Source organism: Aythya marila, assembly GCF_965140915.1.
Source record: "Aythya marila genome assembly, chromosome: 2".
Lineage (NCBI taxonomy): Eukaryota > Metazoa > Chordata > Aves > Anseriformes > Anatidae > Aythya > Aythya marila.
This window is the reverse complement of record NC_139043.1, coordinates 85,439,067-85,455,744: the sequence shown is the minus strand read 5'-3', so window position 1 is coordinate 85,455,744 and position 16,678 is coordinate 85,439,067. Positions and strand designations below refer to the sequence as shown.

Below are 16,678 nucleotides of genomic sequence, written 5' to 3'. Positions count from 1 at the left end.
AGAATATTTCAGAAACTGTATTTATCAAGTCAAGATACAACTTTGTCCTGTGTCTGGAAAGTCATCTGTCTGAAAACGATGAGTATGTGTCTTAGCTAGAAATTTGGAAAGCTGCAATTTTGAAAAGTATTTTGCAGCCATAGCAGGCAGGGAATTCTACCAGTGTTACAGTGGAGAGCTCTGCCATGTAAGTCGTGGACATATTGAGGGGAATAGGGCAAGACAGTATGTGCATGAATGTCTGTGTACTGGAATGTAACGTCAAGACTTGTGTCAAATCAGCTTTCACAAATGTTTGAAGGTTGTATAAGGTATAGAAAAAAGACTGTAGAAAGTATGTAGTGGCAGGAGATTTATGGAGCTAAGTTTGTATACCTGATGAAAAAGGAAATGGAGTTATCTGATTAGTGTTTAAATTCTTTACAAGAAATAGTGTGCACTTTAATCTTGAGCTAAGAAAGGTGTAACAGGACCAAGATTGGGAAATAAGAAATATAGAACGCATTTTCAAGCAGTAGAACAGACAGCTAAGGAATTGATAAATTCTACATCTCGTAATGCTTCTGTAATCAAGATTAAATACTCTTCCTTGTTTTGTATGAATAAAACACAATTTATTAGTCTCGGTGCAAGGGTAATAATGGTGGTGGAGGTTACTAACTGAGCAAATTTAAGGGAATAATATCACCTGGTTGTTAAAAATGATCTCTTCTCCCAGTTAGGAGTCAAGTCAGCTTTAATCAAAACCAAGTTACAGCTGTTTATCCTAGTAGGTCTATTTAAGAGAACATACATGGGAATTGGAAAACAGTACCATAATTTGCCAAACAAGTACCCCATTGATCTCTGTCTGTGTGAGCCATGTGGCTGATTCATCACTGTGTGATCAGGAATCATGTGATTCTTTTTTTTTTTTTTTTTTTTTTTGTAGATTGTTTCTTGATACCTTTCAAAGGCAGATAAAAAAAAAAGAAAATAATTTATCCTTGTTTACTTGTAAACTTCATTGGGAAGCTGAGGTATCATATAGGCTGATTGCTTCTAGAGCTTTCACTGCTGACTTATTGACCTGGTTTGTCAAGTTTGTTAAATACGTGGTTAGATGTATGCCACAGCAATCTGAAAACAAAACCTGAAAAGTAAAATTCTGTATTGAGTGTCCTAAATGACACTCTGGTACAAAAAAATACCCTTGTATGGGGCTACAGGGACAAAAAATGTCCCTATTTCACATCATTGTTCTACATATATATAGTCTTTTCTGCAGCCTTCATCAACATCAAAGGCTCAACTGCAAAGATGAGCGTTTCTTCCAGTAAGACCAAAATTTGGACATTTGGTTTCCTCCATAGATAACAAAGAAAGAGAGAGAGAATTGCCCCCTGTAGGAATGTAGTATTAAATTCTGTGAACTGCTTAAAAATTGGTTCCTCTCCACTGGAGTTAGGTGCTAAACTGATTTTAATGTAGCAAACCCTATCAGAATACCTCTTTTTCTCCATGATGACATTTTTGTTGTCTGTATTATTCAAGAGATTTGAGTAGATGGAGGACTGTTTTCTTTTTGGCCTTTAAATCTGCAAATTCTTAGAAGTTACACATCTATAGGTGAAAAGGAGGGCTGACATTAGCCATGTAGTCTTGTACAAACGAGTGAATCAGAATTAGTAGTTTACATAACAAACAGGAACGAACAAACAATACACTATTGCCCTGGGTCAAGAAGAGTTTACTTTGATAAAAAGCACTTAAGAAAATGTACCATTCCAAGTATTTGAGGGTATTTTGCTTGTTTATAGCATAACAGCAGCACAACCTTCATTGTGCAAAATGCTGCAAATGCTACCTTATAAAAATTGATGCAGCTCTATGAGCTTTAACAGATGTGCCAATTTATTCAAGCTAAACAAGCACCTAGAGTTTACCAAGCTTTAGGCAAGTGATACATAACTAGGGACGACTGGGAAAATCACCTTTGCAAGTCAGGTAATATTCTGATGAGGAAGTCAACTTGCACATGAGAATTTGGGACTCATAGCTTGACAGATATCATTTCTGTTGTTCCTCTCTTTGATCTTTTTCTTGCCTCTCTGAGGTTTTCAAGACATCAGGAGTAACCTGGTCATTGAGTGTCTGCCTCACCATGTTTGTGGAATCATAAGAGTCATAGGAAGGTAGTGATCTAGTTTGTGTTTACTGGCCAGGTCACAACGGTGCACAGAGCACAGTGAAGTAAAATTGGAGCGAAGACAGTTCACCTCTTTGTTACGTGTTTAATGATAACAAGTGCTGACCTGTACCATAAGTCACAAAATGCACAACTGCTTTCTGTTTGATAAACATCAACTTGCAAGAGTAGGCTTTCATTATGGGGAAAAAATGATTAGTTTTGGAGGCATTCTTTATAAGCTAGCAAAATATCTCCACCAGGCTATTTTAAAAATGAAAATACATTGACCTCTTGGATGTCTACCTGCCTAACCATAATAAATAAATCTTTCAGTTCGAGAAATAAGTGAACATTAACATTTAGATGAAAAGTCAATTGTAGATATTCATCCTAGTTACAACGTGTCAATCTGAGATCTTAGCAGAAGGAAAACAGTATGCCTTTTATTTCATTCTTCTTTCATTTAGTCAGACTTCATGACTTGTCTTACTGTTTTTGTGACATGATTTAGTATGCAAAATAAAGAGCAGCCCATACACACGTGAGTCAGGATTACTTCTAGATTTCAACAAAGTTTAAAAAAAAAAAAAAAAAAAAAAAAAGGAGGGGGGATTGGTTCAATACTACTTAACAACAAAGCAAGATTCTGTCTTGATTCATTGAAATAGGAGTTTTTTTTTTACACAGTGTATACAGGACCAGATCCAGAGGTTTTGTGCATGCTAATGCTGTGCTCAGAGGACTCAAATGCTTTGGGGAACAGGGAGTCTTCATTACTTGTTAATGAGATAGATAACCAAGCAAGCTGTACGTATCAGAGAGTTTACAGCACTGTTAATGCCATGATCTGCTCAAGACCATTAGATCTGAATAGGAATAATTATCCCAGGCAGAGTGTTGCATTAATGGTTATACTGCTGGTACCCTCATGAATAGGACTGCAAACAACGCAAAACTACATATCATGAACCAAAGAGAATGCATCACTGTGAATAACACTTGCAGAAATCATGAATTTTAGAGGTGGTCATCTTTCTTGGTACAGCTGTTTCTCTCTCTGAATCTGTCATGGGCTTTCATAGCTGACTTCTCCTACCACATTGGTTCAGGGTCTGTTTTTCATGCTTAACCAGACTTAGATTCTCCTCACAGCTCTACCAGAAAATAGGAAATTTCCATGGAAAGTTCAGTTTTGAGGTGAGGTATGATCAATGTAGATTTTTTTTTTTCTTTTTTTCTTCAGAGTTCTAGCTAGTCTCGTTAGTTCTATTTACCAGTTAAGTAGGTAATCAATGAAAAGCTGTCACAGGTATTATGGGCAAAATTAAAATGTACTGAGGTAATGGAGTTTCTCAAGGAGAAGACCGTAAGTATAATACCAAGAAAAGATAAGGAAAAATGGGTTTTGTTTTGTTTTTGCATGTAGCCAATTTCCTTGTTGCTTTAGAATATTTTCTGAAAACTTTGGTTTGGCAAATGCCAAATTAAAGGCAGAATATGTATTAAAATAATGAATTCTGCAAAAGTCCAACATTTTGTGTGTTCTGAGTTTACCTTTTCCTTTTCAGTCTTCAACCTGCTCAGACTATGTATAAGCATTTAAAATACATTTGAAAAAATATTACTTAGATATTACTTGGAAATGTGCGAATATCAGTCGAGTTCTTCAAGGAACTGATTAATTTTGGAGGCTGTACCAGGCAAATGCATGATTGCAAGCCTCATCAAACTGTTGTAGCATCTTAACAAAGTATACCTTGCACAATATTGATTCCATACTGATTTTATTCTCCTTGAATAAATTATGGACATACCATTTTAAATTTTAGGAGCGTCTTCTACTTTCTTTACTGCCTGCTCACATTGCCATGGAAATGAAAGCAGAGATCATTCAGAGGTTGCAAGGTCCCAAAGCAGGCCAGCTGGAAAACACAAACAACTTCCACAACTTGTATGTCAAAAGGCACACCAATGTAAGGTATTGTACTGTGTACTGTATTGTACTTATGAATGATATTTAAAACAAAACAAAAACAAACAAACTAACAAAAAAACAACAATAATGAGAGGAATTAAGAACACAAATGTTTTAGTATGTTTTTCAACAACGTAATGCTCGATATCCAGCATATATTAATTTGATCAAATGCTGACAACTCCATGTTCCAGAAGAGCAACAAAGGTGATAATACAAAGGGGTTTGTTTAGAAGAATGTTGTTTAGATTGTTTTTGCTTTTATTTATAATAGTAGAAATTGTAATTTCTTAGCTATATTATTATGAATTTGTAATTTTCTTAACAAGAGCAATTTGTCAGATTTTAAATAATGTCAATAGAAGCCACTATGTATTTAAGTATTGCAGGACATTAGAGGAAGTTCATTGTCAGTTGTAAGCACAAACACTTTTACCTTAGTCTAATTTTATGAACTGGTTAATTTTTCTTGGTGGATAGAAACATGGTATATGGTTTGAATTATCGTAACAGTTGAGCTTTAATTTAATTGTCTGAGTAACAGCTGAACAAAGACATCCATGATACAAATTACTGATAGATAAATCTTGATCAAAAAAAATAAAATCTACAGTGACAAGAAGTTGTAAAACTATTTCTGATAACAAATAAGTCTATTGAAATAATTTCCATTATTATACCATCAATTTGTGAGTAGGAAAAGGGCTTCTGTTTTTTGAATACAACATAACACATGTATAGAGCACCTATAAATACCTACAAATGTAGGTGTGCCTATGAAGGTAGTAGCTATAAAGAAAAAAATATATATATATATATAAAAACTACAATGCCTATAAAGGTAAATGTAGGTTTTCCTATAAATGCAGGTATATTTATTGCATGTAGAAGTGGCCATTTTGACCATGTGCATGGCAATGCCAAGCCCTGAATGCCTACTTTCAGGTTTTGCTGTTGATTCACAAATCTAAGTTCTGGGGAAGGACACTAAGATGAAGTTTCTGTTCGTTTCTGTTGTAGCATCTTGTATGCTGATATCGTAGGATTCACTCGCCTGGCCAGTGACTGCTCACCTGGGGAACTGGTGCACATGCTCAATGAGCTGTTTGGCAAGTTTGATCAGATTGCAAAGGTGGGTTTCTACAGGTCTGCTACAGTTAAATATCTACATCACTTTTAAATATTTGTTCATCTTGGGAGCTCTTCCTTCAGGAAGAAGCATTTCTTAGGCTTTGGCAGGAAGATTAGTCTTGAGCCACATGAAGAAAAAATCTGGCTCTGGTCTTACAGTAATGGTGTGTTTCTGCCAGTGAAGTAATCTCTGAAAGCCAAGATAGCTCTCTCTGATAGGACCAATATAAACAGCTCTTATGGATAAGCTCTTATAAAGCTTAATGGATAGTGAACAGTGCTTTAAATAGCTTTTTGGCAATATCAAGGATTAAGAAACTCAGAAACATTCCAGAACTGTTTCTCTGGAAAAACATTTAAGAGACAGGACAACAAGGGAGGCAGTGTTGATCAAATTAATTTTAATTACTGACCACAGCCTCTTGATTACTCAATAAAAGATTCAAATATAAACTTCACATCAAGCTTTATCCTGTGTTTGTTTGCTGTGCAAAGGCAGACAAAAATTTTCTGTGATTTTTATTAAAAAAAAAATGTTGTCCAGAATTGCTTTAATTTTTTTTTTTAATATTGTCTTTAAGAGAGTATAAAAGATAAAAATAAGATTTTAATTGCTAGTTTCAGGAAGTACTTCATAATATGTCTTCAAAGATGTGAATGTGGAATGCTAGATCTTTTGATTATGTATTTCAAATAAAAAGACTGTTTATTTAGATTGAATACATGGTACTTCACCTTAGTTCTTTAATCCAAGGTATGATAAATATTTTGGAGTGAACGTACTTTCTGGTTTTGTCCATTAAGAACCATAACAGATGGAGGAATCATCCCTACAGAACTCTCTGGCAGTGCTTCTTTTTTGGCAATGCCAAGTCCTTCTCTGCCAAAACAGGCTTAAGCAGAACAATTTTGAAAATATCACTTCAAGTCAGTCCTTTTAACAGTAACCCTCACTTTATGTAATTCAAGCTGAAAGTGATCATCTGACTTTGCTTTTTCCTCTAGGAAAATGAATGTATGAGAATTAAAATCCTAGGTGACTGCTACTACTGTGTTTCTGGACTACCTATATCTCTTCAAAATCATGCCAAGAATTGTGTGAAAATGGGATTGGACATGTGTGAAGCTATTAAGTAAGTGTTGAAGTTTTACCAAATGAACAATATTCAACAAGATAAATTCTGTCTCTTTTCTACTTGTAGCTGTGGTGCTGTTTGAAACATTCAGACCAGTTGGTGTGTTTCATTACAAGGTCTGGCTCAGCCTCAAAAAAGAAATGATTTAAGGAGCTGGGTTATGCCACGGTATCCTGTCACTACACCACAAAGATGATTAAGGGACTGGAGCATGACTCATATGAGAACAGGCTTAGAGAGCTGGGACTGTTCAGCCTGGAGAAGAAAGAGAAGGCTCAGGGGGGACGTATCAATGTAGGTAAATACCTGAAGAGAGGTTATATAAAGGAGATGGAGCCAGGCTCTTTTAAGTGGCACCCAGTGCCAGGACGAGTGCCGGTGGGCAATGAAACATAGGAGGCTCCCTCTGAGCATCTGGGAACTCTTCTTCACTGTGCAGGTGGCTGAGCACTGGCACAGGTTGTCTGGAGACATTGTTGAATCTTCTTCCTTGGAAAAATAAGTGAAACCCAGTTGGTACAACCCTGAGCAACATGCTCTAACTAGCCCTGTTTTAAGTGGGAGTTGGACTGGAGGTCTCTGGGGCCTTGGGCAACCTGATCTAGTGGGTGGTATCCCTGCTATGGCAGAGGGGTTGGAGCTAAATGATCTCTAAAGTCCCTTCCAATCCAAGCCATTCTGTGATTCTATGATATTTCTGTGATTCTGTGATAACGAGGTGATAAATATACCAATAGACATCACTCACTAGGAAAGCTCTGCTTTTTGTTAAGTTATGATGCTGCCACCCACCTGTTAGCCAAGTGGCTCTGTGAGAGGCCAGAGCTCCTGGTTTCTATTGAGTTTCGAATTGTGATGGTCAGGAGTGTTTGCTCTTCCACAGAGGAAATGTTGCTAAAATGCCTCAAGCCTTCAGACTGCAGAGTGATACTGAACACACATACTGAGGATGTCTAACAGCTTGCGGAATCTTGGGTTGAGAGGCCTATCTTCCATTTTGTTACATAATCATTAAGATGTGCTTCTTAGACCTAGGTTTAGATTTAGTTTCAACTTTTCTTTAATTAATTCTTTTAGAAAAGAATTTCTGTAAAAGTTCTTTCAGTTGGGCATTAAGGCACCATTTAGAATTCTGTGCTTTTCAATAGCATTTTGGATTTGTGAATTCCTATATTTGTCCCTTATTTCTTTCCCATAATCATTGTGCTTGTTCTGTCTTTGATGCATAAAACAGAACAAGGTATGTGAGAATCATAATGTGATTGCTTCTGAAATAGAAGTTGCAACTTATTTCAAGTAACTCAGGTAATTACAGGAGGCTTGATGTGATTGTGAAAGTAGAAAAAGAAAAATGGTTATAGCTGATGGGTCAGCTCTGTAAGTCATCTGAGGATACAGCTTAAGACATACTTGAGGAATCCTCTAGCTTTTTACTGAGTAGTAGATTGGGAACGGATTTTAGGGAACTGTAGCGGTTTTGAAGATGATGGGACTTCAAAGAAGTCATGCAAAAGGACAGCTTTACTTCCCTTCATCTCTCCTCACCTGACTGCTATCTGAACTCTCAGTGCAGCATAGAAATAATTCTCATCTAAGCTACTTGCCTTTGATGAGTTCTGCTACTGAAGCAGGACACATTTCAGCATGAAGGTACTTAAACCTTATTTGGATGACTGCACATCAAACTGAAGGGTCCTAAACCTACCAATTCAGAGACTTCAGATACATATATTATAGATTATTTGTTAAGCAAGGGTTTGATTCTGTTTTCTTATTTAGAAAAAAAAAAAAAAAAAAACGCACAAAAAAAAAAAACACACAAAAAAACAGGAAAGGATCATAAAAATCTTATTCCTCTGTGTTTTTGTTTTGTTTTCTGAAGTCAGATAATTCACTATCTATAATTCATACCTGAATCTCTTATCTTTTGGGAGTTAAAATATTGTAAATGGTTGCTTTCAACAGGTATCATTAATGACAAAATATCTTATCTGTAGAAAAGTGGTTGCCTTTGATTAAAATTACAGTACATCTAGGTGGCCTTCACTTTGCAAAAATATATATCATGTGGAGGTCTAGGTATTTGGTAGTCACCTGTATGATTTGCTTTTTGACACAAAGTTTAGCAAAGTTTAGACTTTGTTTTTAAAACTTGTGAGGTATATGTGTGGTTTGTACTTCATGATGAAATGGAAAAGTTGCATTGATCAAGGTCATCCCAGTGATTAACTAAATAGACATACAAAAATGATTCCTTGGATCCATAAGTACTACCCTCATATGTGGGTATTTATAGTCACAAGAGGACTTGGCTCATTTTGGTTGTCTGGCCTTGTGATTTGATCCAGAGGAATTACTGTACTGGCTGTGTTATTAACGGAAATTTGGTTCTTTTCCCTTCAGGTATTCACTGCAAAGGTGTGTTATTTTGTTTAAACTATGATTTTGATCTCCTTTCTTTTGGAATGTTTTGTAAAAATGAACACAGTACAGAAAAAAAATACCAGGTTGCTGCATTTTCTAAAATTATTTTTCTTCATTTAGATATTTAGACACACCTTACACTGTGTCCAAAGGAATCTATTTTTTATGGTACTTTGAGTACTTCTACTTGGCTAGCATTAAATCTACAGATTGAGGTGTTCTCTCAGTTGTTTTCACTGGATGCTTTCTCTCTCTTTCTCTCTCTCTCTTTTTTTTTTTTTTTTTTTTTTTTTTAGCTATAAAGAACAGCATTATTATAATTAAATTAATTGCTTCTCTAACAAATTAGAAATTGAAGTTGACATCACTTCAGTGTTGGAGCAGTAGGTAAAAGAGAGCCTGTCCATACGTTCTGATGCCCCAGTTTGTGTGTTTTTTGTTTGTTTTAGTTTTTAACCACATCTTTTATTATCCCAGGCTTTCAGTGAAAATTAGAGCTTTCTGGTTTACATTTCAAAAGATCTAGGTGCTGTGTGTTAGATGTGAGCTAAAAGCATTCACACACAGTTTCTGGTCAACCTGCTGTTGTTTTGTTTGTTTGTTTGTTTGTTTGTTTACTTTGGAGAAAAAAATGGAAGGTTACAGGCAAAAAGAAAAACAATGCGCAAAGCTCAAGCCCTGAATTGCCCTTCCAAAAGATCTAGAAGTATAATTTTGCACATCACAAAGCAAAGCTTTGCTTGAGATCAAAAGAGCAATATTTCAATTTGTCACAATTCATGACTTCATAACTTATTTATTTTTGAAATGAAGGTCTGCCCAAGTTGTTAACATCCATGTTCATTGCTAATACTGGATGTTGAGGTCCACCTTGGTAAGAACAAGTTTATAGTCTAGAAAATTATCTTTTAGTTGTATAGCACATTCTGATCTAACTTTATTACTGTAATAAGAATTCACAATGGGTGTGGGCCTGGTGCCTGGGAATATCAAATCCTATTTACATATCTGTAAGAAGTGAGGAATGAGTACCCCATGTTTTGAAATATTTTCAAAGTATTATGTCAAGTGTTGCAGCCTGCAGGTGAATAAAAAATACTGATTATTATTCAACTCCATATTTTATTTTGTGATTGCTGCATGTTTGTGTGGAATCATCTCCTGAAATACTTCTGTGGCCTCTAAAACTAGAAGTAGCAGTACTCTTGCTGTTGAAAGTGTATCGCTCAATATATTTTGGAGTTACTCATCTAAAATAGCTTTTTTGTCAAATACAACTTTCTATTACATTCCATCATTCTGTGCAAACTGAACCATTATTGCATGCTACTGAAATACAGCAGTTTGCTGTTTAGGTAACAGTTCAGTATAGATTTTACCACCTGAATATAGTTCCAGTTCCAGTTCTGAGGAACTTTCTTATCTCTGGCTGAGGTAAAAAAATTAATTATATCAAGTCAAATGATCTGAAGTAAAACACTTTATTCATTCATGTTTCCTAATGATGTAGCTCCATTTTGAGGAACTCAGCCTTGCTAGGCTACTGATTGTTTCCATTTAAACTTGTAAATGGTACCGTTGATTAATTGCTTTACTTCTCTGTCCTATCTTGGAACAAACCCAGTCAATGTTTCTTATAGTCAGCAGCCTGCTTGCCCAGGAGTGCAGTGCTCACCTTACCAAGCAATAGGTGCCGATGATGCATTTGAGAGCTGGCCACCTAAATTGGGTGCTTTAAAGCTAAAGCTTATCTCTCAAGGCAAAATATGTTTGTGCTGTGTTCCTTCAGCCCTTATTCCATCCCCTTCTCTGTCTGGAGGCTTTCTAATTGACATTTCTCTGTTTCAGATTCTCAAAGTCTGTCTTCAATTTCTTAGTGTGAAATTAGTTCAATTTTAGAGAGTTGAAAGTGAAATAAACTATTGGATGAGGTTGTTTTACCAGTTTGAAAGCTCTCCTCCTTAACTCCTGAGAGCTTATGGGAAACAGACTTTATGACTTGCTCTGCTGAATATGGAAGGGCAGCCTTTGGAAAAGCACTCCTAGAGGATAAATGTTCCCCTTCCTCTTTAACCAGTTTTGTAAAACACTTTTTATGAAGAGTGTTAAGCTTGTATTTCATCACATTCCATTCAAAGTTATGTTTGTCATTTGTGGACTGATTACAAATGTCATTTACAAGCACTTCACTTCCAAGCGTGTCAGCTCCAGGAGAGCAGTGTATAATGGCAAAGTGAGCAGAAATACCTATAAAACTTGATAGAGACTGAGGGAATTAAAAAAAAAAAAAAAGTGCTCTCTTTTCTTTTTAATACCTTCAAAACACAGTTTAGCAGAACACTTCATGCTCCTGTTATTTTCATTTTCCAGAAAAAGAGCTTGAGAAGTAGTGCTTCAAAGTAGCATTTACCATATCGAATTAAGCCTGTTAAGTTCCATGTCCCTTTCAAAGTAGAAGAGAAATAGTTCTCTTTTAGTTTAGTTCTGTATTTGGAAGGCACAGAGTTGATGAGTGTCATCCTTGAAACTGAAGATGTTGCTAAAACTATGAAGTAGACCCATATTCAAAAGCCAGTTGGGTTTCTTATTCTATTGTTGCTTCCATCAACACGCTGAATTCTCCTAAGATGCATGTTCCTTGTTATTGGCTGTAATTTGGTCTGCATGAGTTGAGTCTTAAATACATAAATCTAGTTAAGTTACAGAGAAATGTGATCTTCCTGTTTCTTTAGAACTTAGAACTAGACAGATGAATTAATTAGAAAACTCTCTACATATATAGCTAGTTACCCATATGACATATGTCTGAAAATGTTTTTTTATTTTATTTTATTTTTATTTTATTTTATTTTATTTTATTTTTTTACTTTAGTCACTCACCTTTGACTCAGAAGTACCTCTCTTCTGGAAAGGTTAAAACCTTTCGTATCTGTAGGGCTCTTCTGTGATTTGGTTTGGGCTGAACAGATAACTTATCTCTGTCTCAAGTCACTGGAAATGTCAAAGCAAGAGTGGCCTCTCACCTTTTGCTTAACTGTTTATGGGGTGGGGCACTCACCAAGCACGTGGAAGGTTATTGAGCCCATGTTTTCGACAGGCTGAATGGCACTGTCAAGATGGGGCTCATATTCCCCGAAACAGAATGAGTCACTGCAAGTATATCTTGAAGTACTGCATTTCTCATCTATCCTCTCAAAGCAGAACCATTTGCAAGCAGGCATACAAAACTGATGGTACCTGAGAGAAGAAAGATGGGAGAAAGCCTGTCCCTACCCTAGATATGAGACTCTTCAGATAGTAGTTATTGTAACAGTAGTTCCAGCTCTCCAATTGCCTTTAGAAAAATATTCCCTAGATTCTACTGTAAGACTGAACTTGTCCACTACATAATTCAGTCCCACCAAATAATTTCAGATGCCTGTAAAAGGGACTTCAGACTTGGGAATTAGTGTTTTCTACAAATATATGTAAGTACAGATAATATTAAAGGTAATATATAAAAAATTATCACAAAACTAATGGAGCCAATGCTAAAAAGAAATAAATGGTACCAACATTCGTACTGTAAATTTGACTGGTAAAATAAAAGAATATGAAGGCCATGTTATTCACTCAGGTTTTCTCCTCAACTACAGGAAAGTGAGAGATGCAACTGGGGTTGATATTAATATGCGTGTGGGAGTGCACTCTGGGAACGTCCTCTGCGGAGTTATTGGGCTGCAGAAGTGGCAGTACGATGTGTGGTCGCATGATGTCACTCTGGCAAATCACATGGAAGCTGGAGGAGTCCCAGGGTAAGAGGCTTTTCTGTTAGCCTTTGTACACGTGGGCTTTTGTTCTGTGGAGAAGTGTGTAAGTACCATGTCTTTGGTCATCAAACCTCATGAAGAAGCCTCAAATAATTCTTAGTGCTTGCTGTCTTTAAAAAAAAAAAAAAAAAAAAAAAAAAAAAAAAAAAGTGAAAAAAGTGCACATAGCATTTCCTGTGATTTAAGAAGTATTTTTGTGGACAGAATAGATTTATGCCCATTAGAACTTCTGAAAATGAGATTAGAGATTGTAAATGAAGTAAGGCATGCATCAAAAGTATACCTAAAAGCTAGTTAAAAAAAAAAAAAAAAGTTGATCAGGTTCCAATCATACTTTTGATCAGTATTTGTGATTCTGTCATTCTTTTAAAATATAATTTCAGCCGCGTTCACATCACTTCAGTCACCTTGGCACATTTGAATGGAGCATACAAAGTGGAAGATGGGGATGGTGATGTGAGGGACCCATATCTGAAAGAGCACAATGTTAAGACTTACTTTGTAATCAATCCTAAGGTTAGTAGTATTTCTACTTTGTGGTCAGTCGTAGTTATTTTTGAGCAGGACCACTAATCTCTTTAGTTGAATAATTCAGTACCATAATATATTGATCAGAGCTATTACTAATTCTTCCAAATACATAATGTTTGCATTGCAAATCTTTCCCACTCTTCAGAAATGTCTCCGATGTTTCCCAGAAATGTAATTAAGAGTTGCGGGTTTTTAGCATGTCTCCATTTTTAAGTTCTTATGTGTGCAGGTAAGTGGTAGCAGATGATGCATTAGTGCCTCAAAAGGTAATGAACACCAAGTGTGATATCACCTTTTATTCTCTGTCAACCAGGGAGAGAAGCGAAGTCCTCAGCACCACATTAGACCTCGACATACTCTTGATGGGGCTAAAATGAGAGCTTCTGTCCGCATGACCCGGTACCTGGAATCTTGGGGAGCAGCCAAGCCATTTGCACACTTGCACCACAGGGACAGCATGACCACTGAAAACGGCAAGATTAGCACAACAGTAGGGGCCTACTTATGTCATTTCATACAATTTAGCAATATTTGAAAGGAAAAAGGTGCTCACTGCTAAATACCTTGTTATTTCTGATAGAGCAAGATTCATGCGTTTGTAGTGGGCAAAAGCCCTATAATGCTGCTGGGAGTTTTTCCATTGGCTTGTGAGTTTTGGATTGGGCTCTAAGGAATCATATCTTGCTATTAGTACATCTCTGAATCACAAGGAATCAAGCATATATACTAAGTGCACAGTTTTGCCCTGTAAGCTTATGCCAATCACAGTATATAGAGTGGTTGCTGTTCACCTTGTGAAAATCCATTTTGAACATAAAGCTAGAGTACAACACCTTTGGGAAGAGATGCCATTGATACAGAGACATTCCCTGAGATTTAATGGCTATTAAGCCACATACTACCTTTGGAACATGGCCAAACCTGGAGCAAAAACTATGAAGTTAGAATATACCTGTGGTATCTGGAGTAAACTTTATAAGACTTCTCTAGAAACTAAATCCGTACTCACTGTAACATTGACCTTCTGAAGGTGCACTAACGATTCATAAGCTATAGCTAATGGCCTGAGTTTCACAGTGCTATAGCATGATGTTGCATGTGATCTCTTACATTGAATGGAAAAGTTTCTTTTTAATTTTGCTAACACTATCTTACTGCTGTCAGTATGACACAGTCAGTCTGTAGCTTGAATGTTGCACTATATTCTACTTCTAAAAAGTGCAAATGTAAAGATAATTCTAAGTATTTTCAACATTGGCTTTAACTTCTGTTTCCATTTTATATGGGAACATAGGACTGAGCCACCTAACCGATCTTGTTCAATAAATGCAGTGCATAACAATGTGGATTGTGAAATGTTCATTACTGAAAGTACTCAGCCATTGCTATTATTCACAAAATAAATGTGGTTGTGATGGCTGTTGTTGTTCATCAATAATAATAATGGCCATTGCCTGTATTTGGCTACTCGGGTCTGTTTGTTCAAAAACACGTAACTTTTTTTTTTTTTTTTTTCTGAAGCTGGCAGGAGTTTGGGCTATATTGCAACAGTGCTGACTTTGAAGCAGTAACTTTCTAGTAAAGAAAAACATTTTGGGATTCAGGTGGTTGTATTAGTAATGTATTGTTTATTACGATAGGTCAGCTTGTCTCCAGATCACCCCATCTTCACCTTTGGCTAGATTTTTCTTTTAGAAAGTTTTAATCTAATGGCAGAACTGTTTGTATTGGAAACTTTTGTCCTTACTTGACCCTGTTTTCAACAGTATTTTTAAAGTGAATTCACATTACTTATGTTGTCAAAGTGTTTTATAGTATGGTTAATGGGTATTTTGTACTTTTTTTTTTTTTTTTTTCAGGATGTTCCCATGGGGCAGTATCATTTTCAGCGTTGCAGAGAGAGGTAAATTCATTTTTAAAAATCACTTAAATAAATTACGTATAAATATACATATACATCCATATGCGTTCACAGAGATATAAGGCATACTTTCAAACATAGAGGGTCGTTTCTCATCCAGATGATTTTTTTCTGCTCATGTCTCTTAGATATAGAAGGGCTATGAAAACAGGTTTTGCAGATATTTTACTTAAGAATCATGAATACACTTCCTACTAACAAATAGAATTATTCTGAATTAGTGTGTCAGTGGCCTACTGTTCATTTCTCCTAACAACACAATTACTCTTCCAGTGTGGAGAAAATTATGTACAGGAAAATTCAGAGAGGAGACGTAGATTGGGGAAGAAAACAGAAGCTGGAAAGGGCTTCTAATAATTTGTGTTACAACATGTAAGATATGTACTAAAAGGCACATTTTGTGCATTTTGTTAATTGCTTTGTATTTGCATTGTACTTGATTGTTTCAAAGTCTGTAGTGTGTTTGCAGTACACACAGGGCTGAACTGATCTCTTTTGCTAAAAATACTCACAGTCTCTAAATGAAGAATGACTGCTGTTTAAAAAACAAGCCTAGCACTGTCAGGAATGTGAAATGGTTAAATTTTATTTTAATGACCCGATAATGTCTTTCCCTCAGAATTATAAGAAACATCACAAATACCATACAGTAGTTTGAGAAAACCATTAAAAGTTGGTATTTTTATTGTCTTTGGTTATGCAGACAAGTCATTCTGTCTATTCCTTCCCCATCTCTCTGCTTGGTAAATGTCTCCTAGACAAAACACAGGTTACTGGGGAGATATGCAATTACATGAAATATTTCTAAATTCCAGAAGTTGAACAAATTTTGACTGAATATGCATGATATTAATAAATGCAGTCTCTGGCTTTAACACCCAGCATTTATGTTTGGACAATATCTCAAAAGAACTTGAGTTAGCCTTGTCATAAAAAGTGTATTTCACTCCAAAATAGATCCAAAAGGTACAAATATGGCTGAACATGAGCCAGCAGTGCGCTCAGGTGGCCAAGAAGGCCAACGGCATCCTGGCTTGTATCAGGAACAGTGTGACCAGCAGGGCTAGGGAAGTGATCGTCCCCCTGTACTCCGCTCTGGTGAGGCTGCATCTCGAGTACTGTGTTCAGTTTTGGGCCCCTCGCTACGAGAAGGACATTGAGGTGCTTGAGCAGGTGCAGAGAAGGGCGACGAAGCTGGTGAGGGGCCTGGAGAACAAGTCCTACGAGGAGCGGCTGAGGGAGCTGGGCTTGTTCAGCCTGGAGAAGAGGAGGCTCAGGGGCGACCTTATCGCTCTCTATAGGTACCTCAAGGGAGGCTGTAACGAGGTGGGGGTTGGTCTGTTCTCCCACGTGCCTGGTGACAGGACGAGGGGGAATGGGCTTAAGTTGAGCCAGGGGAGTTTTAGGTTGGATCTTAGGAAGAACTTCTTTACTGAAAGGGTTGTTAGGCATTGGAACAGGCTGCCCAGGGAAGTGGTGGAGTCACCATCCCTGGAAGTCTTCAAAAGACGTTTAGATGTAGAGCTGAGGGATATGGTTTAGTGGGGACTGCTAGCGTTAGGTCAGAGGTTGGACTCGATG

At 36.7% G+C, this 16,678-nt stretch overlaps 1 protein-coding gene across 1 annotated transcript in view; it reads left to right on the top strand.

Moving 5' to 3' along the window:
* ADCY2 (adenylate cyclase 2) overlaps positions 1-16,678 on the top strand; it is a 212,804-nt gene that overhangs the window by 131,130 nt on the left and 64,996 nt on the right. Inside the window, exons 5-11 of the mRNA XM_082753106.1 lie at positions 4,000-4,148; positions 5,166-5,277; positions 6,282-6,409; positions 12,472-12,630; positions 13,029-13,161; positions 13,490-13,666; positions 15,036-15,079. Of these exons, the coding sequence (XP_082609232.1) occupies positions 4,000-4,148; positions 5,166-5,277; positions 6,282-6,409; positions 12,472-12,630; positions 13,029-13,161; positions 13,490-13,666; positions 15,036-15,079 (902 nt within the window). The remainder of the gene's footprint in view (positions 1-3,999; positions 4,149-5,165; positions 5,278-6,281; positions 6,410-12,471; positions 12,631-13,028; positions 13,162-13,489; positions 13,667-15,035; positions 15,080-16,678) is intronic.